Source organism: Macrobrachium nipponense, chromosome 39 (genome assembly GCF_015104395.2).
Source record: "Macrobrachium nipponense isolate FS-2020 chromosome 39, ASM1510439v2, whole genome shotgun sequence".
Lineage (NCBI taxonomy): Eukaryota > Metazoa > Arthropoda > Malacostraca > Decapoda > Palaemonidae > Macrobrachium > Macrobrachium nipponense.
This window is the reverse complement of record NC_061099.1, coordinates 31,631,089-31,650,425: the sequence shown is the minus strand read 5'-3', so window position 1 is coordinate 31,650,425 and position 19,337 is coordinate 31,631,089. Positions and strand designations below refer to the sequence as shown.

Genomic DNA, 19,337 nt, shown 5'->3' with positions numbered 1-19,337 from the left:
TTTCTAATAATTTTATTCCTAGATTTTCTTTTATTTGTTGTTGTGTGATATTGAGCAACTTGCGATACAACCAAATCACTATTTAAATCATTTGCGGTAAAATTTAGAAATGGATTAATCAAAGACACCCAGGTCACTTGGGGCTAACTTTACTACTTTTTAATTGCAAGAAGTAAGAATTGGCATTTAGCAGCCTTGTAGATATGAATGTGTACTATGGAATCAAGTGAAGCAAAGCCCAGCTTGTTACTGATTATTGATGATGAACTACATAGTTCTTTCACCCATTTACATGAAAGTTGTTAATTCTCGCTCACAGTTCCATAAGTGTGGTAGGTGTTGATTGACTAACAGTGATGTGAGACGCAGTTACAAGTGTCATACAGGTACAGTTCAAGTGACGGGGTGAATCAGTGTGATGGTTGCCTAACATATGTTGTTGAGTTTGTTTTCAATTACTGAAATTAGCTTCTTTAAAACTTTTATTCATCAACTATAGACATTCTTGGTGATTCATATAAAGGGTGCTTTTCATGAAAATGTTGATATGCTTCTTAAGGGGGCCGGCCGGAACCCTTATATATGGTGGTATAGGGCGAAAAATGCAAAGTCATGAAAAATTCATGGAGCTTCATATGGCAATTGAGAATACGTATACAAAATATTTCGTCAAAATTCCTCTTACTTTCGTAGTTACAGGGTAATTAGTAAACATAACTCAATAAGCCTAAAACATTCATCCGTACAAGAAAATGCAATATTTCTTCTATTATCGTAAATTTTGATAATTATTGGCAAAGAAATTGTGAGAAATGGCATCTGTAGAGATACCTTGGCTCGCACTCGCAGAAGCGTCTGAAGCGAGTATCTGGTTCAATCATGAATCAGTTGGACCATAGACATCAAGTAGATTACACGTTCGAGTTTCACCTCGTGACATTCGCTTGCTTTTACGTATGTTTATGTATGTTTCGGCAAGAAGTTCATCATGCCAATGAGGAAAAGACAAGGAAAACATCTCGCTAACATACAGCGAAGAAAAAATCGCTCAAGTATATTACAGAATATCATAATATACGCGCAGTTAGTGAAGAGAGAGGGGAGGGTTGTCTAGTAACGCCCCCTTCTTGCCTGACAGCACACGTCACACTGTGCCCAAGGCTACGATCTTTGAGCAAAGAGATCTTCATTTATGATAAATAACATAGTTTTGGTTTTTTAATACCCAAAATGGAATATGAAATTCATAATAATCATGATTTATTAAATTGTCTTTGTAAAAAGAGAGTACACCTTCGAGTTTCACCTTTGACATTCTCTTGCATTTACGTTTGTTTATCTTTGTTTCTGCAAGAATGTCATCATGCCAAAGAGGAAAATACAAGGAAAACATCTCTCTAACATACAGAAGAAAATTCGCTGTAATAAGCCGAGTTAGTGAAGGGGAGAGAGGGGGTTACGTAGGAAGGAGTGCCCCATCTTGCCTCAAGCAGTGCCCCAGGCTACGATATATGAGCAAAGGGATCATCATTTATGATTAAATTATGATAAATAAAATAGTTTTGGTTTATTAATACACAAAAAAGGAATATACATTCATAATAATCATTATTTTATTAACACTGTCTTTCTAGAAATACGAAGGAAAACTTTGAATGCCCATATCTCAAAACTATACTTATTGACCTTCAAAATCTATCTCCTCACTTAGTTTTGAAGCTATAACATTGGAATTTGGTATATAACTCAGAAAGACATTATAGAACAATCAAATAGAGCCCTTTTTTCCAATTTTTGTTTCGTCTTTTTTTTTTTTTTTTTTTTTTTTTTTTTTTTTTTTTTTTTTTTTTTTTTTTTATATAAATTTTTTTCTCGTGATTTATAGGGTTTATTTTTTTACCATATTGAAAAATTCATATCTAGCAAAAAAAATGACTTATAGAAAAAAACTCTCCATTTGATTGGAGGGTCGACATCATGTCTATATATGGTAGTAATCCCAGGTCTTAATATTAAATATCAAGGGAGGAGATAGAATTTGAAAAATGGTTATTTTTCGGGATAAATTGCCCTGGCGTCACAAAACCGAAAGTCAGAGGCGAAAATCATATGCGTTTGGAGATGTCCCAAGTCACCTTATTAAGTGGTATGAATGTCAAAAGTCCTGTTGTTAAAAAATGGCATTAGCCCGGCCGGCCCCCTTAAGTTACTTAACGCTTTCAATTTTACTATGAATATCCAGGAAGGGTCACTGCAGATCCTGCTTGAGATATACACAAAGAAAACCCCTTTTTTCCACCCATAAGGGCCATAGGTACAGACAGAAAGATGGCGTGGCAATGGGCTCACCTTTTGGTGTCCTCTTCAAAAACTTCCTATATGGTAACGGTAGAAGAACAAGTCTTTTCCCATGTATGAAGACTATATGAAGACCGTGCAAGAGTGCCTGCTACATCGACAACATCTTCGTGCAGGCAGACAACGAGGATGAGGTAGAAGTGATCAGCCGCACATTCCAGCAATACAGTTCGCTCAACTACACAGTTGAAAATAGTAGCAGCGGTCAGCTCCCCTTTCTGCAAGAGGGAAGATGGCCTAAGAACTTCTCTTTATACAAAGCAGACTAACTTAGGTCTGTACCTGAAGGGAGACAGCGAGTGCCCTGCAAGGTACAAGAATACCACCATCAAAGCCTTCGTAAGAAGGTCTTAAACTTGCTGTTCTACCTGGCAGGACACCCACCAAGAACTTGATCGTGTCTCTCCAATGTTTGTGAACAATGGATACCAAGAACTTGATCGTGTCTCCAATGTTTGTGAACAATGGATACTCCAACAAGCAAGTCAACAAAGAAATATGTGCCACATTGGATTGGTGGTACAACGAACGAGAACAGCCGCAGCCCCATCCACAAGAAAGAATCAGATTATATTACAAAGCCAGAATGCACCAGAAATACCAAGAAGACAAGGAGGTCGTGAAGAAAATCATCTCGAGAACATATCCACCACTGAAACCGACTCCAAACTAGACCTTGTCATCTATTACCAGAGTAGGCGCACAAGATACATAATTATGAAGAATAATCTGGCCCTAATGATAAGAGATCTGCTTAGGCAGACAAATGTGGTGTACCATTTCAAATGCCCGTCTGCGGATGATAGGTATGACCACTATGAAACTGTCTAAGAGGATTTCCTGTCATGCGCAAGAATATGCAATAAAACTCCACATATGAAACTCCCACAAAGAAAACCTCAACAGAGATGTAATTATCAAGAACACCACAATAATTGGAAGGCCCCAGACTCGCAGCACTTAAGACTGTTGGAGGCACTCTTAATGTAACAAGAAAAGCCCTCAATGAATACAACCCAGAAATTTCTCTTTCTTCCCACCAGTATAAGACCACCAACAATACAGAGACCTGCAACTGACACCAGAGCAAGCGACACTCTCGGCCCAGCAATACAAAATTAAGGGAGCCATCCTGTGACCAGTGAGAATATTCGCAGGATAATACCAGGCGCCGTAACCTCGCACAACGTCGCACACCTCACAGCGATGTCATGCACCAGCCCTACCAGTCAGTGTGACTGCAACAGCTTGGAGGAACCTCTCACCAGCCAATAGGTGGTTTGCACTCTGCCTCAGCCAATCACAAGTGAGCATGCAGTTGACCCCTGCTTACTATCGACTATATATAGAGTAGAACCTAGCAGGAACCTCAGTCAACTTCCACCCTCTGCCGTAACCATACTTAGTTGGAAATGAGAGAAACATTGGCAAAAACAACAGAATATTCAATTTGACTTGTTCCTGATTGTAGAAAACTCCATGGATCATGATATCCACATTTTTGTTACCAGTTGAATTTACAAGTAGAGCTACTCCCTGATCTATGACAATTTTTCCACCATTAGTTGATGAACATCAGTACATTTCTGGCCTGATGCAGTAGCCAAGAGAAGTCAGATATTAGAATAATAGAGAAAACTATACAAACTGAATGCAGTTAATGCAACTATAACTTTCAACAATACCTGTTTGAAAGAGGGTCTTCTACCCAAACAATAATAATAATATATGCAGGGAGTAGACCCTTATTGATACATGTTTTGTTGAAAATTGTGGCAGTTTTCAACAAATTAATCTTATACAGGGTTTTTCAATTCCTCTGATAATTGGTTTTTTTTTACTCTGCTAGGTTGTTGAGTAGAATTCCAATATATTCTTATTTGTCTTAATTAGGATATAAACAAAATATTTAATAAAATATTTTTGACATGTCCTAATTAAGACAAATACAAATATATTGGAATTCTACTCAGCAATCTCATTGAGGCAGAAAAATTAACAGCAGAGTTGAAGACCCTGTATAAGATTAATTCATTAAAAACTGCCGTTATTCTCAACAAACTACTACTACTACTACTACTACTACTACTACTACTACTACTACTACTACTACTACTACTACTACTACTACTACTACTACTACTACTACCACCTGTAATAATAGTACGTAATAAGATTAAATAATAACTCTCTCCCCTCCATAGGTTTAAGAGTCGATCCCGTTATAATACACAGGGGACCACCTGATGCTCAGTAATGAGACATTTGGTGTTTGAACTATTAAGATAGGCAGTTATATTAAAATTTTTAGAGGGTGATGTCAAGTGTTCGTGTATTTTAGCTTTTCTTCGGAGGTTTTGGTCCCTATCCCCTAAAAAATACCAAGGGTCACACACCAACACAACACACCACACACACACACACACACACACACACACAACACACACACGACACACACACACACACACACACACCACACCACACACACACACACACACACACACACACCCACACACACATTTATAATACAAGTTTATATAAAATTAACAATTTCACACATAGATGATGAAATAAGGAGACATCCAATTAGCTTTACTTTTATTTTATTAAGTAAATGTCATAAATAATATATGTATAATATATGCAAAAATAACATCTAGATAACACGTGTTTCATGAGATCCATTTACATACGGATAATTATCTCAAAATAGTTGCCTTTTATACAAACAGGCATTCTTTATTCAGTAAGTGAGACTGGTGGGATGTGAAAGCTCCCTTAAATCCAGGATCTTTGTTGATGAGAAGACAGTGTTGCTTCTCTGCAGATCATCCCAAATTCTTTGGTTCATTTTTTAAGAGATTCACCATTGCTTAAAGATCACCGTTAAGGGCATTTAAGTATGTTACAAGAAATGTAGAGCGATTTCTGGTAACTTCCCTTGAATAGACTTCACTGTTGTAGAAGCTACAAGTATCCTCTCATCAAGTGATATTGTTAACTCCTTGCAGCTTCTCCATTTCTTCTTCAGCTGCCGATTCATTTGGTTTACCTTCTTTCCTCCCTGCAAATGACCAAAAACTTAGGCATTCATATTCATTCTCATTCAAATTGTTATTACAGTGTAAGGAACTGCTTAATAGTAATGGGTAATTTTTGTCCCCGTTTATAATATACAAAATTTTTGTTTGGTTATATTACCATGTAAAGAACTGTTCATGTTCCTTCATGGTGAATGGTTTTTTGAATTGGGCATGAAATACTTATAAAAGTTACCATTCATACTGGGATTAATATGGCTGTAAAAAATTACAAAAACTTGCAAGTTCAAGTAATGTCATTGTCTTGATTTGTAATGTGGCAAAATCTCAAGTGTTAAAACGCTTCATGACAAAACACTCCAAAAGAAAATCCATTACCTCTTACATGCTGACTCTTCGTGGATTGAGAAATGAGCAAGTGAATTGCCAGAAAGATTAAGGCATAGATTCCATTTGCAATTCCTGCAGTAAGGAAAGCTTTCCAACCAGTCATTATTTCAAATAGCCATCCCCCCACAAGACCTCCTACTCCAGTACCTGAAAGCAGAGGAAATTGTGAAGTGTGAGTTTTAGAAAAGAATAAGTTGCGTTTAACAAATTCTTACTTTTCTGATTAAAATGAGATTTTACGTTATCTTTGCAAATCAGATATCTGAATTTTGACTGGTATTATACTGGAACAGTGTCTTATGCCTCCAGGTTGAAACTGATAACTGCAAATCATTCTACATTGGAAGGAGAATATACGCATAGTGACAGTTGCATAAATAGATTATAGAAGACTAACCTGTCATGTACATTTAAGTGTGTTTTTTTTTAAATAAATGAGGCTAGAGGAAACAAGGACAATACAGCAAAGGTTATTGAATAATTGTTGTTATAGGATTATTAATGTATGAGGTTACAATATTCAATTTTTTTTATTCAAAACAAATAGACATTCATGCGGAGCCAGCTTAGGAAGTCAGTAATCTTCAGGATAAAGTTCAAAATGCTGTGTGGCTTCCATGGCTCCCTATATACTGTATTGCTATTTCTTTGAAGCTATACTGGTTTACTGCTCATCTAATCACTTTGGTCCCTTCCCTCCTAGCTGTCCAACGTCATTAACTTGACCTTGCTCCAGTACCCAAATTTCAGCAATGGTCTGCTAAGTTGTGATGCCCGGTACATATTTGAAGTAAATTATCACTCAATCCTGTACTCTAGCTGCCCAAAATTTTCCAATAATGGCAAGTATAATTTTAAGCAATATGACTCATTGAAAAGGACACTGGTGTTCTATCAACTAACAATATAATGTTTCAAAGAATGTAAAATATTTTAAGAAGATGATTTGAATTCTGAGGAGGTTTTCACATTGATTGCCACTGTTTCTGTGAATACAGTATTTATGATTAATTTATGAATTGTAACCCAAAAGACAAAGAGAAACGTTTTCTCACCTCCAAAGAAAGCAGCTCCGAAGATGGCCTGAGTTGTTGCTTCTGCTCCTTTGGGAGTGATGCTGTTTGCATAGGAGGCCATGGTTGCATATGCAAGTCCAAATGACATCCCATGGACGAGTTCAATTGGTATAAACCACCACGGATTGGTCACAGTATAGTAGAAGCAAAGACGGACGCAGAATGCGAGAAGTGCCAAGAAGAAGGAGTAGAAGTGACCAATTTTTGCTATGATGTGACCTGTGGAGAGTCATTACTTGTTAGATTCTGTTTTTGTATTCTTTGATTCTGTTTTTGTATTCTTTGATTATTGTACTTCATTCGTGTAAGATTATTTAGCAACATTTTTAATTCAAAGTTTAATTTTGAAGAATAGTGATATGTGAATCAGACAATGATAGTTACCATGAAAGAGAGGACAATTTTTTCTGTAAGAAAGTTTTGAATTAAACAAGCATTTTTTAAGAAGAAAATTTTACTTCAAGGTTGCAGATCATTTGTTGAGATTGAACGTAATGGTATGAAAGGGGCATGTGCATAATTTTAGATAGAAAAGATGATTATCTTGCTTAGAGATCCAGTTGAGTGAGGCAAGACACCTACAGTTCTCAACTCCATTCATCATGGAGCTCTACCACAATCTAGATTTTTTCCTCTGCTCCTATGTAGTGGAGGAGTGGAAAGTTAGTCGTATGGTAATGTTTTGCAACAACAAACATAAATAAGTAGAAATATTATAAAAAGTAAAAATCATTGCCTTATTCTTGACAGAAATGTACTTAGATCAATGTGACCTAGAAGTTGGCAAATTTGTCAAATAGTGGAAGGCTTTCCTATTTTAATGAATATGGTAGAGCCAGAGTTCAGGATCCAGATACCCATGAAGGAAATCCAGTAATATTAATGAGGAGTGGTTTATAGTGGGTAAAGAGACTGAAATGAAGAAAATGTAGAAGCTAGTGGTATAAAAGAAGTTGCCCAGTTGCCTTGCTAGTAGATGCAACAGGGCCCAGAGAAATTGTGTGTGTAATTCATGCATATTGGAAGATGTTTCTGATGTAGAAGACAAGGAAGGGAAGCTCCAACCCACTAGATCATCTTTTTTTTATAAATACTTGAAAGACTTGCAATCAGAATAGTAAAATACTTCACCTGCCAGGTAGAAGAATGGCATCTCACTGAGTAAGCACTGAACAAAGACGAGGATTCCTTGCAGGAGCTTTGTAAAAGGGAAGTTTGAGTCCCACATCTTTGCCACATCCTCCACCAAGAGGAGTTGAAATGTCCAAATCATTCCGCATGAAGCACCAACCACTACCGTCGTAATCTGGTCAGGGATGAAAAATGTTTGTCAAGGCTAGCATTAGGGAAGCAATAATGTAGCTCGTAAGAATTAAACGAACCAATTCTCTAAGAGATGAGCCTTTGGAACACTAGGCAAGGGTGCTGAATGAACTCTTTGGCTGTAGCACCCATGTTTCAGCCCACAATGCCGTATGTCCACCCATCTTATGTTTAAAAGTTTAAAAAAGGTACCCAAGTCTGGATCTTGTCCAACTCAACTGTGTTTGTGTTTTAAGGGGATTTCAGTGTGTGCTGAACAAAAAGATTTGTTAGAGGTGTGAAAATTCTGGAAGGCAGAATGAGAAACCAGAAAGTTACATTCAACGAAATAAATTTTGAGTTTGATGAGAAGGGAGAATTATTTTAAAGGTATCCATATCTCCAGTACAAGAAGAATACGTACAATTTGTCTGTTTTGTGAGATACATTTATGAGTAATCGAAACGAAAGAGAACGGAATTGAATTGAATTCCCATGGGAAAATTATCCTGATTGCTGTAGCTGGCTGAATAGAGAATATATTCGTGAGCAGTGGGAAATTCATATTCTAAGGGAAAGATGAATCTGATTAGGGAAGAAATTTTATTTTGCTGAATGCTGGCACATTTTTCATCAGAAGGGGAAGGGATTCTTAGGACAACTTCCTTACCAGAACCAGAAGGACAGCAGGTATCTTGAAAATTCCTCGGACCTTCTTAGGGTCCATCTTCACTGGCGTGATGCTGAAGCGCAGGCGTCCCACAATCACCAGGTCTATTGTTAAGAAAACTACGGCAATCGAGTAGGCCGGAGCGTAGTCTGGTTTCAACATTCCCTGGTGAGGATTTTGAAAGTTTTAGACATTTAACCATAATGCGATTGGTTTCACTGATAAGGAATGATATTAGCAGTATAATTAATTTGAGGTTATATGTATAATTAAAAGTAAGTGGCTGTGGCTTTTATATCTTTGTTGTTGTGAAACCATCATAAGTGACTTGTTAGGTCGTTTTTGTAGATGACAAGTCTTCTTTAGCATTCACATTGTTGCTGCATTATGATGTCAGGGGTGAAGTGTATTGATTCCTATGTTCCTCAAGTACTTCTGTCATAGTTGTGGATTTAGCTTTAGCAGCATTTCCTGATTTCTGTAGATTGTAATTACGTACGCACATATTACTGCATTTGTGGATGACTAAGGCGTGGGTTCCTCTCTTGGGGATGTGACAGAGATATGGACATTTTATCTTTCAGCGATTACTGGGGAGGACATTTATATATATGTATATAATATATGTTTTACAGATATTCTATATATATATATATAGATATTATATATATATATATAATATATATATATATATTATATATTACTATATATATATTATATCATATTATTAGATATTTTGTTATGAAACTTCTTTTAAGCATATCTATTTATTTATCTTTTTAATTTTCTCTAGTTTTATACAACATCAATAACCTAGATGTTGTGATGCCAGTTTCAATAGCATTGTCAGAAACTTCGTGCAGTGCAAGGTAAAATTTTGACATATTATGAAGATTACATCCTTCAGAGGAATCCCAAGGGGTGTTCTAACGAAGAAGTTACTTTTAGAAGTTTTCTTTTTATTTTCATAGGGTCCTCTGTTTGGGAGCCATCTATTTTCCCATATATTTCCAGTCTTATTTTACTATCTTTGGAAAAATATATTTTTTTTTTTCATGCCATAGTCTTGCAAAATTGTTTGTTTGTTCTCAGTCAACAAAAATTTGTAGTCATGACCTCAACAAAAAAAAAAGTATATCATAGTTTTTACCAGATCACTGAGCTGATTAGCAGCTCTCCTAGGGCTGGCCCGAAGGAATAGATATTTTTTTACGTGGCTAGGAACCAATTGGTCACCTAGCAATGGGACCTACGGCTTATTGTGGGATCCGAACCACACTATATCGAGAAATGAATTTCAATCACCAGAAATAAATTCCTCTGATTCCGAGTTGGCTGAGCCGGGATTCGAACTTCAGACCACCGGATTGGCAGCCGAGCGCGAAAACCACTCGCCCAGCGAGGAACTACAAGACCTCAAAAGATCAGCCTTTTTTACCTGGTAGGTTTAGATAGTCATCACTGACTCAGTATTCAAAACGAAAAAACCTCTGAATTATGCTCTTGACAACAACTCAAGCTCACCCTGGAATACCAGTCGACCAGAGCCCCGCCAGCCACTGCGGAGATGCCCCATCCTAGTGTCCCCCACAGCCGTTGCTCCCCATATTTGTGAAGGGCGTCACCTGAGGGAAGATTGAATAGGCTGTATCATTCTGAGGACGCTTTTATGGTGAGGATGTCGTCGTTTAGTATTGAAAGGGAAAAAAAAAAAAAAAAAAAGGTGCTGGGGGGTGGGGGGGGGGGGGGACGTTTGATAAGTGGGGAGGGGAGGGGGAAGGAAAGGATGTAAGGGAGACTAATGAGAGAGAGGATTGACAGGAAGACGGAAGTGGGAGAGCAATTCAGATTTGTATCATTTTATTGTTTGGGTGGTAGAGGATATGACGTTTGCTGTTGTCGTGGAGAGTTCTGTTGGAATTGCTGAATATTACCGTGGATTATAGGCGTGCGATTCACTGTTCATGAGAGAGAGTTAAAAATGAATCAGTGCATATAATTCTTTACATGACAACAGCAATATGTTTAGGGCATGTGCCTGTTCGTGTGTGTGTATGTTTGGACGAGAGAGAGAGAATGTTAAAAATGAATCTGAGTATATTATTCCTTACATGAAAACAGCAATATGTCTTCAGCATGTGCCTGTTTATGCGTATGTTTGCCTGAGAGAGAGAGAGAGAGAGAGAGAGAGAGAGAGCTCGAACGTTAATCATAAATTAGAACATATAATTTCCTGCAAGACAATAGCAATGTGTCCGCAGTGTGTTCCTTTATGTGTGAGAGAGAGAGAGAGAGAGAGAGAGAGAGAGAGAGCTTTTTACCTATTAAACTGAAGAAGCATATCGTTTCCTGCATAGTAATGGTGGTGATGTGGCCGCAGTACTGCCCCAGTAAGCACAGGAAGAGGAGCCAGAACTCGTACCTCCGGAGCAGTTCTCCCGTAGTGGAGCTCTCTGGATCTGAAACAGCCCAGGAGGGAGAATTATATCGTAAATTTAGGTCTTCGTTTCTTGGATCTGAAGAAACACTTGAAATAAATTGCGTCTTTGCTTCTGTGGCAAAAGAATTGCGTTGTATTTTTACCTCTACCATTTGCCATTAAAATAAGGCATTGTCTGTTATTGTATAAATTAGGTCTTCATCCCATGGATCTGAAGAAATACTCGAAATAAATTGCGTTTTTGCTTCTGTTGCAAATGAATTGGGTTCTATTTTTACCTCTACTATTAATATAAGGAATTTTCATTTATATGTTCCTGCAATACTTACGCAAGAAGTCGTATTAGTGTCGGTGGTAACGAAATTTTCGCTTGGCCTATGTTTGAGAAACCACTTTCGTACGACATTCGGAAGCTCAGAAACTTCAACATTTGAAATTAATTTAATTGTAATTTAATTGACAAAATCTAAATAAAAAACTATAATAAATAAAAATAAATCCTTCTAGCCAGCACTGTTTAGAGAGCTGATAAGCAGCTCAGTGTCTTGGTAAAACTCCCCTCTATATCTATGCTCCCAGCCACGCCACATGAAACTCTCGGCCGGCTGTGGTGGCCTGCGTTTTTGCGGTGCCAGACGCATGATCATACCTTGTATGAAATAAGAACTTGAGGCTAGAGGGCTGCAATTTGGTATGTTTGATGACTGGAAGGTGGATGATTATCATAGCAATTTGCAGCCTGCTAAACGCTGTAGTTTTCAAGATCCGAGAGCGGACAGAAAAAAGTAGTTATTCTCTTACTAAAGTTAAGTATATCTAATTTTAACCAGACCACTGAGCTTATCAACGGCTCTCCTATATGGCTGGCCAGAAGGATTAGATATTCCAACAGAAAACTAAAAAAATGTAGTACCATGTACATAATGAGACTCGTTGTGCGCCTCCGGTTCCGTCCAATTGGAGAGCATCTCTGCCGCGTCGGCGGACGCGTTGGAGGAGGCGTGCGGTACGATATCGGGCGTGAAGTAGATCCCGATGAAGGAGGCGATCATCAACATGAGGCTGCCGAGGAAGACTTGCCTGTGGACGCGGAAGTAGTCCGACAGCGCCCCGGCGCAAGTCTTGCTGATCAGGCTGCGAAATGAGTTCGTGGGTTACTAGATGAACTTTTGGTTTGGGGTGGTTGAAACACTGTTTAATTTAACCTATGTTCGTGGTATCGTCGTGTAGGGAGGAATTAATAAGAGGATTAAGACAATGACCTGAGTTATGGCGAAGTGTTCAGGGCTATAGGAAACATTTAACGTTGAATGAATAGTTAAGGTTTTAAATGGCAGTGCAAACATTTCGTTAGGGAACATTTAACATTGAATGAAGTTCTAATGCGTTTAAATACCAGTGTAAACATTTTGTTAGAGAACATTTAACATTTTAAATGCCAGTGTAAACATTTCGTTAGGGATTAACATTGAGTTAACTGTTAAGGGGTTTAAATGCCATTGCAAACATCAGGGAACATTTAACATCGAATGAATTGTTAAAGTGTTTTAAATGCCAGTGCAAACATTTCATCAGGAAACATTAAACATTGGTTGAACTGTTACAGTGTTTGAATGCGTGTAAACATTTCGTTAGGGAACATTTAACATTGAGTGAACTATTAAAGTGATTTAAATGCCATTGTAAACATTTCGTTAGGGAACATTTAACATTGATTGAATTGTTACAATGTTGAATGCCTATATAAACACTCCCTCAGGGCACGTCATGTTTTCCACCTTCCATCAGTTGTTTTGATGGATGACCTCATAGGTCCCAGGGTTTGGTCTTAGGTCTAAATTCTGCATTCCAAACTACAAAATTGGTCCCGTTTCCAAATTCTTGAGGGTTGTTTTTAATGAGTTGGAAGTAGAATATGGCATGCGTGTCTGATTTTAAGGCATTATATATTCTCTCTCTCTCTCTCTCTCTCTCTCTCTCTCTCTCTCTCAGTGACGTGATCGGTATGGTCTTGGCCTGCCGCCTCGGTGGCCGCGAGTTCGATTCTCGGGCATTCCATTGAGGTATGAGAGAGGTGTATTTCTGGTGATAGAAGTTCACACTCTCGACGTGGTTCAGAAGTCACGTATAAAGCTGTTGGTCCTGTTGCTGAATAACCACTGGTTCCATGCCACGTAAAAACACCATACAAACAATCTCTCTCTCTCTCTCTCTCTCTCTCTCTCTCATGTGTATGTATATGTGAGTGATAGTTTACGACTACTAAAAATAAAAGTGCCTTCCTAATATGGTCGAGGATAATTCACTACTTGAAGATCTGGTTAGTATGGCACCACAAGAAGAAGAAGAAAAAAACTCAGAATCCGCGGGGGGGGGGGGGGGCGCTGGGGGGCTGCTGTTCAACCGAAAGGGTTGGTCGTCAATTCTGAAGGGTTTGATATAATTAAGATAGAATTTACGAGTCGCATAAATGGCTGACGGTGTCGCAGTGTCTACATATACGTCACTGTTGTTTTTTTTTTTATGCGCTCATAAAGTTATTTGTTTCGCATTGTTCTTAAGTGGTTTTCTCGAGTTCTCTGGGAATGTCGACATTTTCGGGGTTTATAAATACACATGATGGCATTTAGCTTACATATGATTGTTTATTTGGTGGTGTTTCATTGAGAGAGGTGACGATTGTTTTTGTCCTATATATATATTTATTTAAAAAAAAAGGAAAAAAAAAAAATATATATATATATATTATTATATCTATATATATATATATATATATATGTGTGTGTGTGTGTGTGTGTGTGTTGTTGTGTGTGTGTGTGTGTGTGTGTATTTGTGTGTAAATACAGTGGTATCCGTATAAGGGGGCGGAGGTTTTTTGCCATCAGTGCACCATCATGCTGTGTACTGTAGGCGTTACTAGCGGTTCTTTGCATCATCCCGTCCATGGCCCCTAGCTGCAACTACTTTCATTCCCTTTACTGTACCTCCATTCATATTCTCTTCCTTCCATCGTACTCTCCACCCTTCCCCCTAACAATTGATTCATGGTGCAACCTCGAGGTTTTCCTGTTACGCCTTTCAAACCTTATTACTCTTAATATCTGTTTCAGCGCTGAATGCCTCAATAGGTCCCAGCGCTTGGCCTTGGGTCTAATTCTATATATTATGTTCTGTTCTATAACATTCACTCATTTTCTATTTATAACATTCACGATCGTTTTCTATTTATAACATTCAATCGTTTTCTATTCTATAACATCACATCGTTTTCTATTTATAACATTCAATCGTTTTTCTATTCTATAACATTCACTCGTTTTCGTATGCGGAACACTCACGCACAGAGAAACTTTCATGACTTATGTTGAAACATGATTGCATTTTTTTGTGTGTGTGTGCTCGTAACGGTGGACTGTGGTACTATAGTAGATTCACATCAGCCGTGCATTTGATGTCTTGTCCAGTCCTTTACGACGCTCCTGATTGGCTGTCGGCAAGCCAGTCACAGGGCGGGCTGGAAACTCTCCTAAGTCTCTCTCTCGAGAGTTCAAATAGGCAGGGATACGTCTTTCAAAAGTATCCCTCAGGAGAGGTGGAACATTCATCCTGCCTATGTGAACTCTCAAGAGAGAGACTCAGGAGAGTTTCCAGCCCTGTGATTGGCTTATCAACAGCCAATCAGGAGCGTCGTAAGGGACTGGCCTAGACATCAAATGCACGGTTGATGTGAATCTATACTATAGTGTGTTTACAGTACCTATACATTGTTTACATCCAGACATAAACATCGTAGTTTTACTTGTCATCAGTGCGAGGAAAGTGTTTTTTTTTTTTTTTTTTTTTTTTTTTTTTTTTTTTTTTTTTTTTTGTTTTTTTTTTTTTTTTTTTTTACTCAAGCTTTGACAGCTGGATAACCCCAACGAAGGAAAAAGGCGCCGCCATCTTGATTCAAGATGGCGGCGAAGAAAGTCCGGATGACAGCCACGAGAGACGGAGGGAGAGAGACAGGACGGGACACGAATGTTTTGGACGTCTCAGTGGGGTTGGGTTATTTTTTGGACACTTCTCGACCAGGGAGATAGAGAGAGAGAGAAAGAGGGTCGGTCTTCTTCATAGCCTTGTCTCGATGGTGGGCGGAGAAACATCATCTCCGGCAACTTTGGTCACTGACTTCGACTTCCTTCAGTGCGTCGATTTCCCCCTACTGCTATTGGGGACGTTCAGTTGGATTTGTATATCATTGCGACAAAGCTTCAATCGTCAGGTAGAGGATGACTTTGAGTTATTATGGGATATGTATATATGTTTTACATTATACACATAAATTTAAGTTGGATCTCAAGGCCTTGCAGTGACAAGCATATCCAAAAAGGACCAAAGAATTTGAGAAATATATAATATATATACACGTATATATATATATATATATATATATATATATATATATATATATATATATATATATATATATATATATATATATATATATATATATAGAGGAATTTTTTAAAACTTAATAAACAAAAATCCAATTATTGTGGTTCATACCAGTAACGTATCTCAAATGAACAGGATGGTTTGTAGTTTTTTAAAATATTTACAATATAGTACTTCTAAAACACCGGCAGGATTTGACATTCTTATATAGGGCAGAAATTGGATTATGTAGATGAATTGATTACATGACCCTTGTAGCCATCTACCTTTTGTGAGGTGTTCCTCTCGCAACTATATATATATATATATATATATATATATATATATATATATATATATATATATATATATATATATGCACTGGTTCCTTGCTACGTAAAAAGCACCATACAATATAATATAATAATTTTTTGGGTTGTGGGGGTTTGGGTCGAGGTTTGGTTTAAAGTAAATTGACATAGTATTATAACTGCTTCGACACTTGTCTAAATATTTATTCTCTCTCTCTCTCTCTCTCTCTCCTCTCACCTCTCCTCTCTCTCTCTCTCTCCTCTCTCTCTCGTCTCTCTCCTCTCTCTCTCTCTCTCTCTCTCTCCTCTCTCTCTCTCTCTCTCTCTATTTCGGTTTCGTCTTTCGTAGGCATTTTAGAGATACCTAGATCGACCCCAATGATTTCAAGTGACAAATCTACCCTTATTCATTCACTTAACGTCTATAATAAAATTTGATGTTTGACCTCTTGGTACTTTGCCAAGGATAGTATATACACTTCAGTTGTGTATATAAATATTTTATGAATATTTTTAATTTTTTTTATTGTTTTACATATCCTAAATTCAAGGCTATAATTTGTTTTTATGGAGGATATCAATTTTTACCAAATATCCATTTTTACCGTAGTTTTAAAATAATTTATTTTATTATTCGTTTAATAAATTCACCGACGTACATCCCAAAACAAATTCATTATAGCACTGAATAATCTACATTCTATATTCTAGTCCTTATTCATTCACTTTCGTACAGTAAAAGTATTTAAGAGGGTTCCAGCGAATGAATGAAACAACAGCGTTTGAAACCATGAATTGACAGCGCTTTTAACTCCAGAATTACCTGACGAAGGCATGACGGTCCATATGAGGCTGATGACTGTGGAGGACACGCCCTTGTGCCGGGCTATCACGGGCAGGAAAGGCGTCAGGGGTCCCGTGCCTGTAAGGAGGAAATCGAACTTGGTGAATCCTACATTTTGATGTGTGTTGAAATGTTCCTGTAAGGAGGAAATCGTCGGATGGGTTAAATCCTACGTTTTGATGTGCATTGAAATGCTAAGGAGTTTTGGTGTTGTGGGACGTTCAAGTCAGCTTTATGACACTCGAGTATAAGGGTTTGTTTTTGGCCTTCGTCTGCCAGCTGTCTTCGAAGGATATCGAACCTTGGATATCGAGTGACGGTAGCCAGCTAGAAGTGGAGTCGTGTTTCTCTGATGGTTTCTAGTGTTCTTGTGTGTGTTCGTGTGCGTGTGTTTATACGGTATCCAGCCTGTTTACTAAATTATTTTTTTGGGTTTTTACGTATGTCATGTTTAAAAGATGCTGGTTTCTGTGTGTGTATTGGTGTGTGTGTGTGTGCGCGCGCGCGCGTTTATATTGTATCAGTCATGTTTAAAAAAAATTTGCTGTTTTTTTTTGTGTGTGTGTGTGTGTGTTTTGTATTGTATGCTGCCTGTTTTGATAACTTATTTTTTTTGGCTGTTTACGCATGTCATGTTTTAAAAAATGATGGGTTTTGCGTGTGATTGGTGTGTGTGTGTGTGTTTATTTTGTATTCTGCCTGTTAAGTAACTTATTTGTTTTTGGGTGTTTACGTATATCATGTTTAAAAAAATGCTGGTTTCTGTGTGTGTGTTTTAATTTGTATTCTGCCTGTTTGATTACTGTTATGTTTTGGCTGTTTACGCTTGTCATGTTTAAAAAAGGCTTGTCTCTGTGTATCTGTCGGTAGGTTATTTGTGGGAAACTGACTTGAAGAGAGAGAGAGAGAGAGAGAGAATTCGATTAACATACCAAAGAATGATATAAAAAATAGAGAACGAGTTGGAAAGAAAAACCGAGGTCGAAACTCCAAAAGACTGTGACACTCCTTGTACCTAGGAACTGGACTCTGAGGTGGAATAATAAGCAGTGTTTGAAAACGTTGGAAAGTGGGTTAATTACGGGGTGCGTAAAACGAGTGAGGTTGCGAGACAGGCAATATTTAGTTGCCTTTAAAAGAAGCTTTTGTACTTGCTTTGTCTATCCGTCCGCAGTTTTATCTGTCTGGCCTCAGAACTTAAAAACTACTGAGGCTAGAGGGCTGCAAATTGGTGTATTGAACATCCACCCTCCAATCATCACACATACCAAATTGCAGCCTTCTAGCCTCAGTAGTTTTTTATTTTTATTTATTTAAAGTTAAAGTTAGCCCTGAATCATACTTCTGGCAGCGATAGAGGTACCATGATAGGCCACCACCGGATAGTGGCTGAGTTCCATGGGCCGCGGCCAAGAGTTTTAATGGACAGAAAACAAAAAAACTCGATGCAATTTTTACTTTTTTATGGTGGATTAGAGGTTGATGATGAATAATAAGGAAATGGATTGGTCTCGGTAGAAGGCAAAAGGAGACTTGGCCTTATGTTAGATATAAGTGAAATAAAGGGCGCAGTTATTGAGAAACTTTTCATTGAGGCAAAGAGAAGATTATTATTATTATTATTATATTATTAATAATTATTCAGAAGCTGAATCCTATTCATATGGAACAATCCCACCAAAGGGGCCACTGACTTGCAATTCTTCAACTTCCAAAGAATATTATGGTGTTCATTAGGAAGAAGCAAAAGGAAGTTAAGGAAAATACAGAATGAAGAGACACCACTTATTAAAATAAAATTAATAGATTAACAAATGTATAAAAAATGTATTTAATTGCAAGGAGAATATTATTAGAATAGTAAAGTATTGTACTTTCGCTTGAACTTTTGAAGTTGAGACGAAGGCATTGAGTTTCTGGGAGCTGGATTATAATTAGAAGGGGTTATAGATACAAAGGGATTATAGCTACAGGTATTATAGATAAAGGGATTATAGATACAAGGGATTATAGATACAAAGGGATTATAGAACAAAGGATTTAGGCTACAGGGATTATAGATACAAGGGATTATAGCTACAGGGATTAATAGTACAGGTTATATAGATACAAGGGATTATAGATACAAGGAGGGTTATTAATAAGTGGATATAGGCTACAAGGGATTATAGATACAAGGGATAGGAATATAGATATAAGGGCTTATAGGTATAATAGATACAAAGGATATTACAGGTTATTATAGATACAAGGGATTATAGATACAACGGGATTAGGGATAAAAGATACTAAGGGTATTATAGATACAAAGGGGATAAGTTACAGGTATTATAGATACAAGGGATTATAGATTACAAAGGGATTATAGAGTGGATTATAGATACAAAGGGATTATAGCTACAGGTATTATAGATAACAAGGATTATAGACAACGGGGTGGATTGGGATATAAAGGGTACGCTACAGGTTATTATAGATACAAGGGATTA

At 37.5% G+C, this 19,337-nt stretch overlaps 3 protein-coding genes across 4 annotated transcripts in view; 1 reads left to right on the top strand and 2 right to left on the bottom strand.

Annotated features, from left to right (window-relative positions):
* The window catches only part of LOC135210404 (galactoside alpha-(1,2)-fucosyltransferase 2-like), a 73,522-nt gene that overhangs the window by 99 nt on the left and 54,086 nt on the right, over window positions 1-19,337 (top strand). The window lies entirely within an intron of this gene.
* The window catches only part of LOC135210260 (major facilitator superfamily domain-containing protein 6-like), a 70,709-nt gene that overhangs the window by 34,685 nt on the left and 16,687 nt on the right, over window positions 1-19,337 (bottom strand). The gene's annotated exons all lie outside the window — the stretch shown is intronic.
* On the bottom strand, window positions 4,952-10,458 carry LOC135210262 (uncharacterized). The gene is made up of 6 exons (XM_064243130.1): window positions 10,362-10,458; window positions 8,838-9,002; window positions 7,997-8,171; window positions 6,845-7,084; window positions 5,778-5,936; window positions 4,952-5,422 (listed from the first exon to the last, which is right to left on the bottom strand). The coding sequence occupies exons 2-6, from the start codon at window positions 8,997-8,999 to the stop codon at window positions 5,343-5,345; spliced, it is 816 nt and encodes a 271-aa protein (XP_064099200.1). The 5' UTR covers window positions 9,000-9,002; window positions 10,362-10,458; the 3' UTR covers window positions 4,952-5,342.

Bases quoted from the DNA above. Each gene is read 5' to 3' on its own strand.
- LOC135210262 (XM_064243130.1), bottom strand. From the start codon at position 8,999: ATGTTGAAACCAGACTACGCTCCGGCCTACTCGATTGCCGTAGTTTTC. The intron at 7,085-7,996 runs GTGAAGTATTTT...GACTCTCCACAG, and splicing joins GCCATTCTTCTACCTGGCAG to GTCACATCATAGCAAAAATT. The intron at 5,937-6,844 runs GTGAGAAAACGT...CTCTGCTTTCAG, and splicing joins CGGAGCTGCTTTCTTTGGAG to GTACTGGAGTAGGAGGTCTT.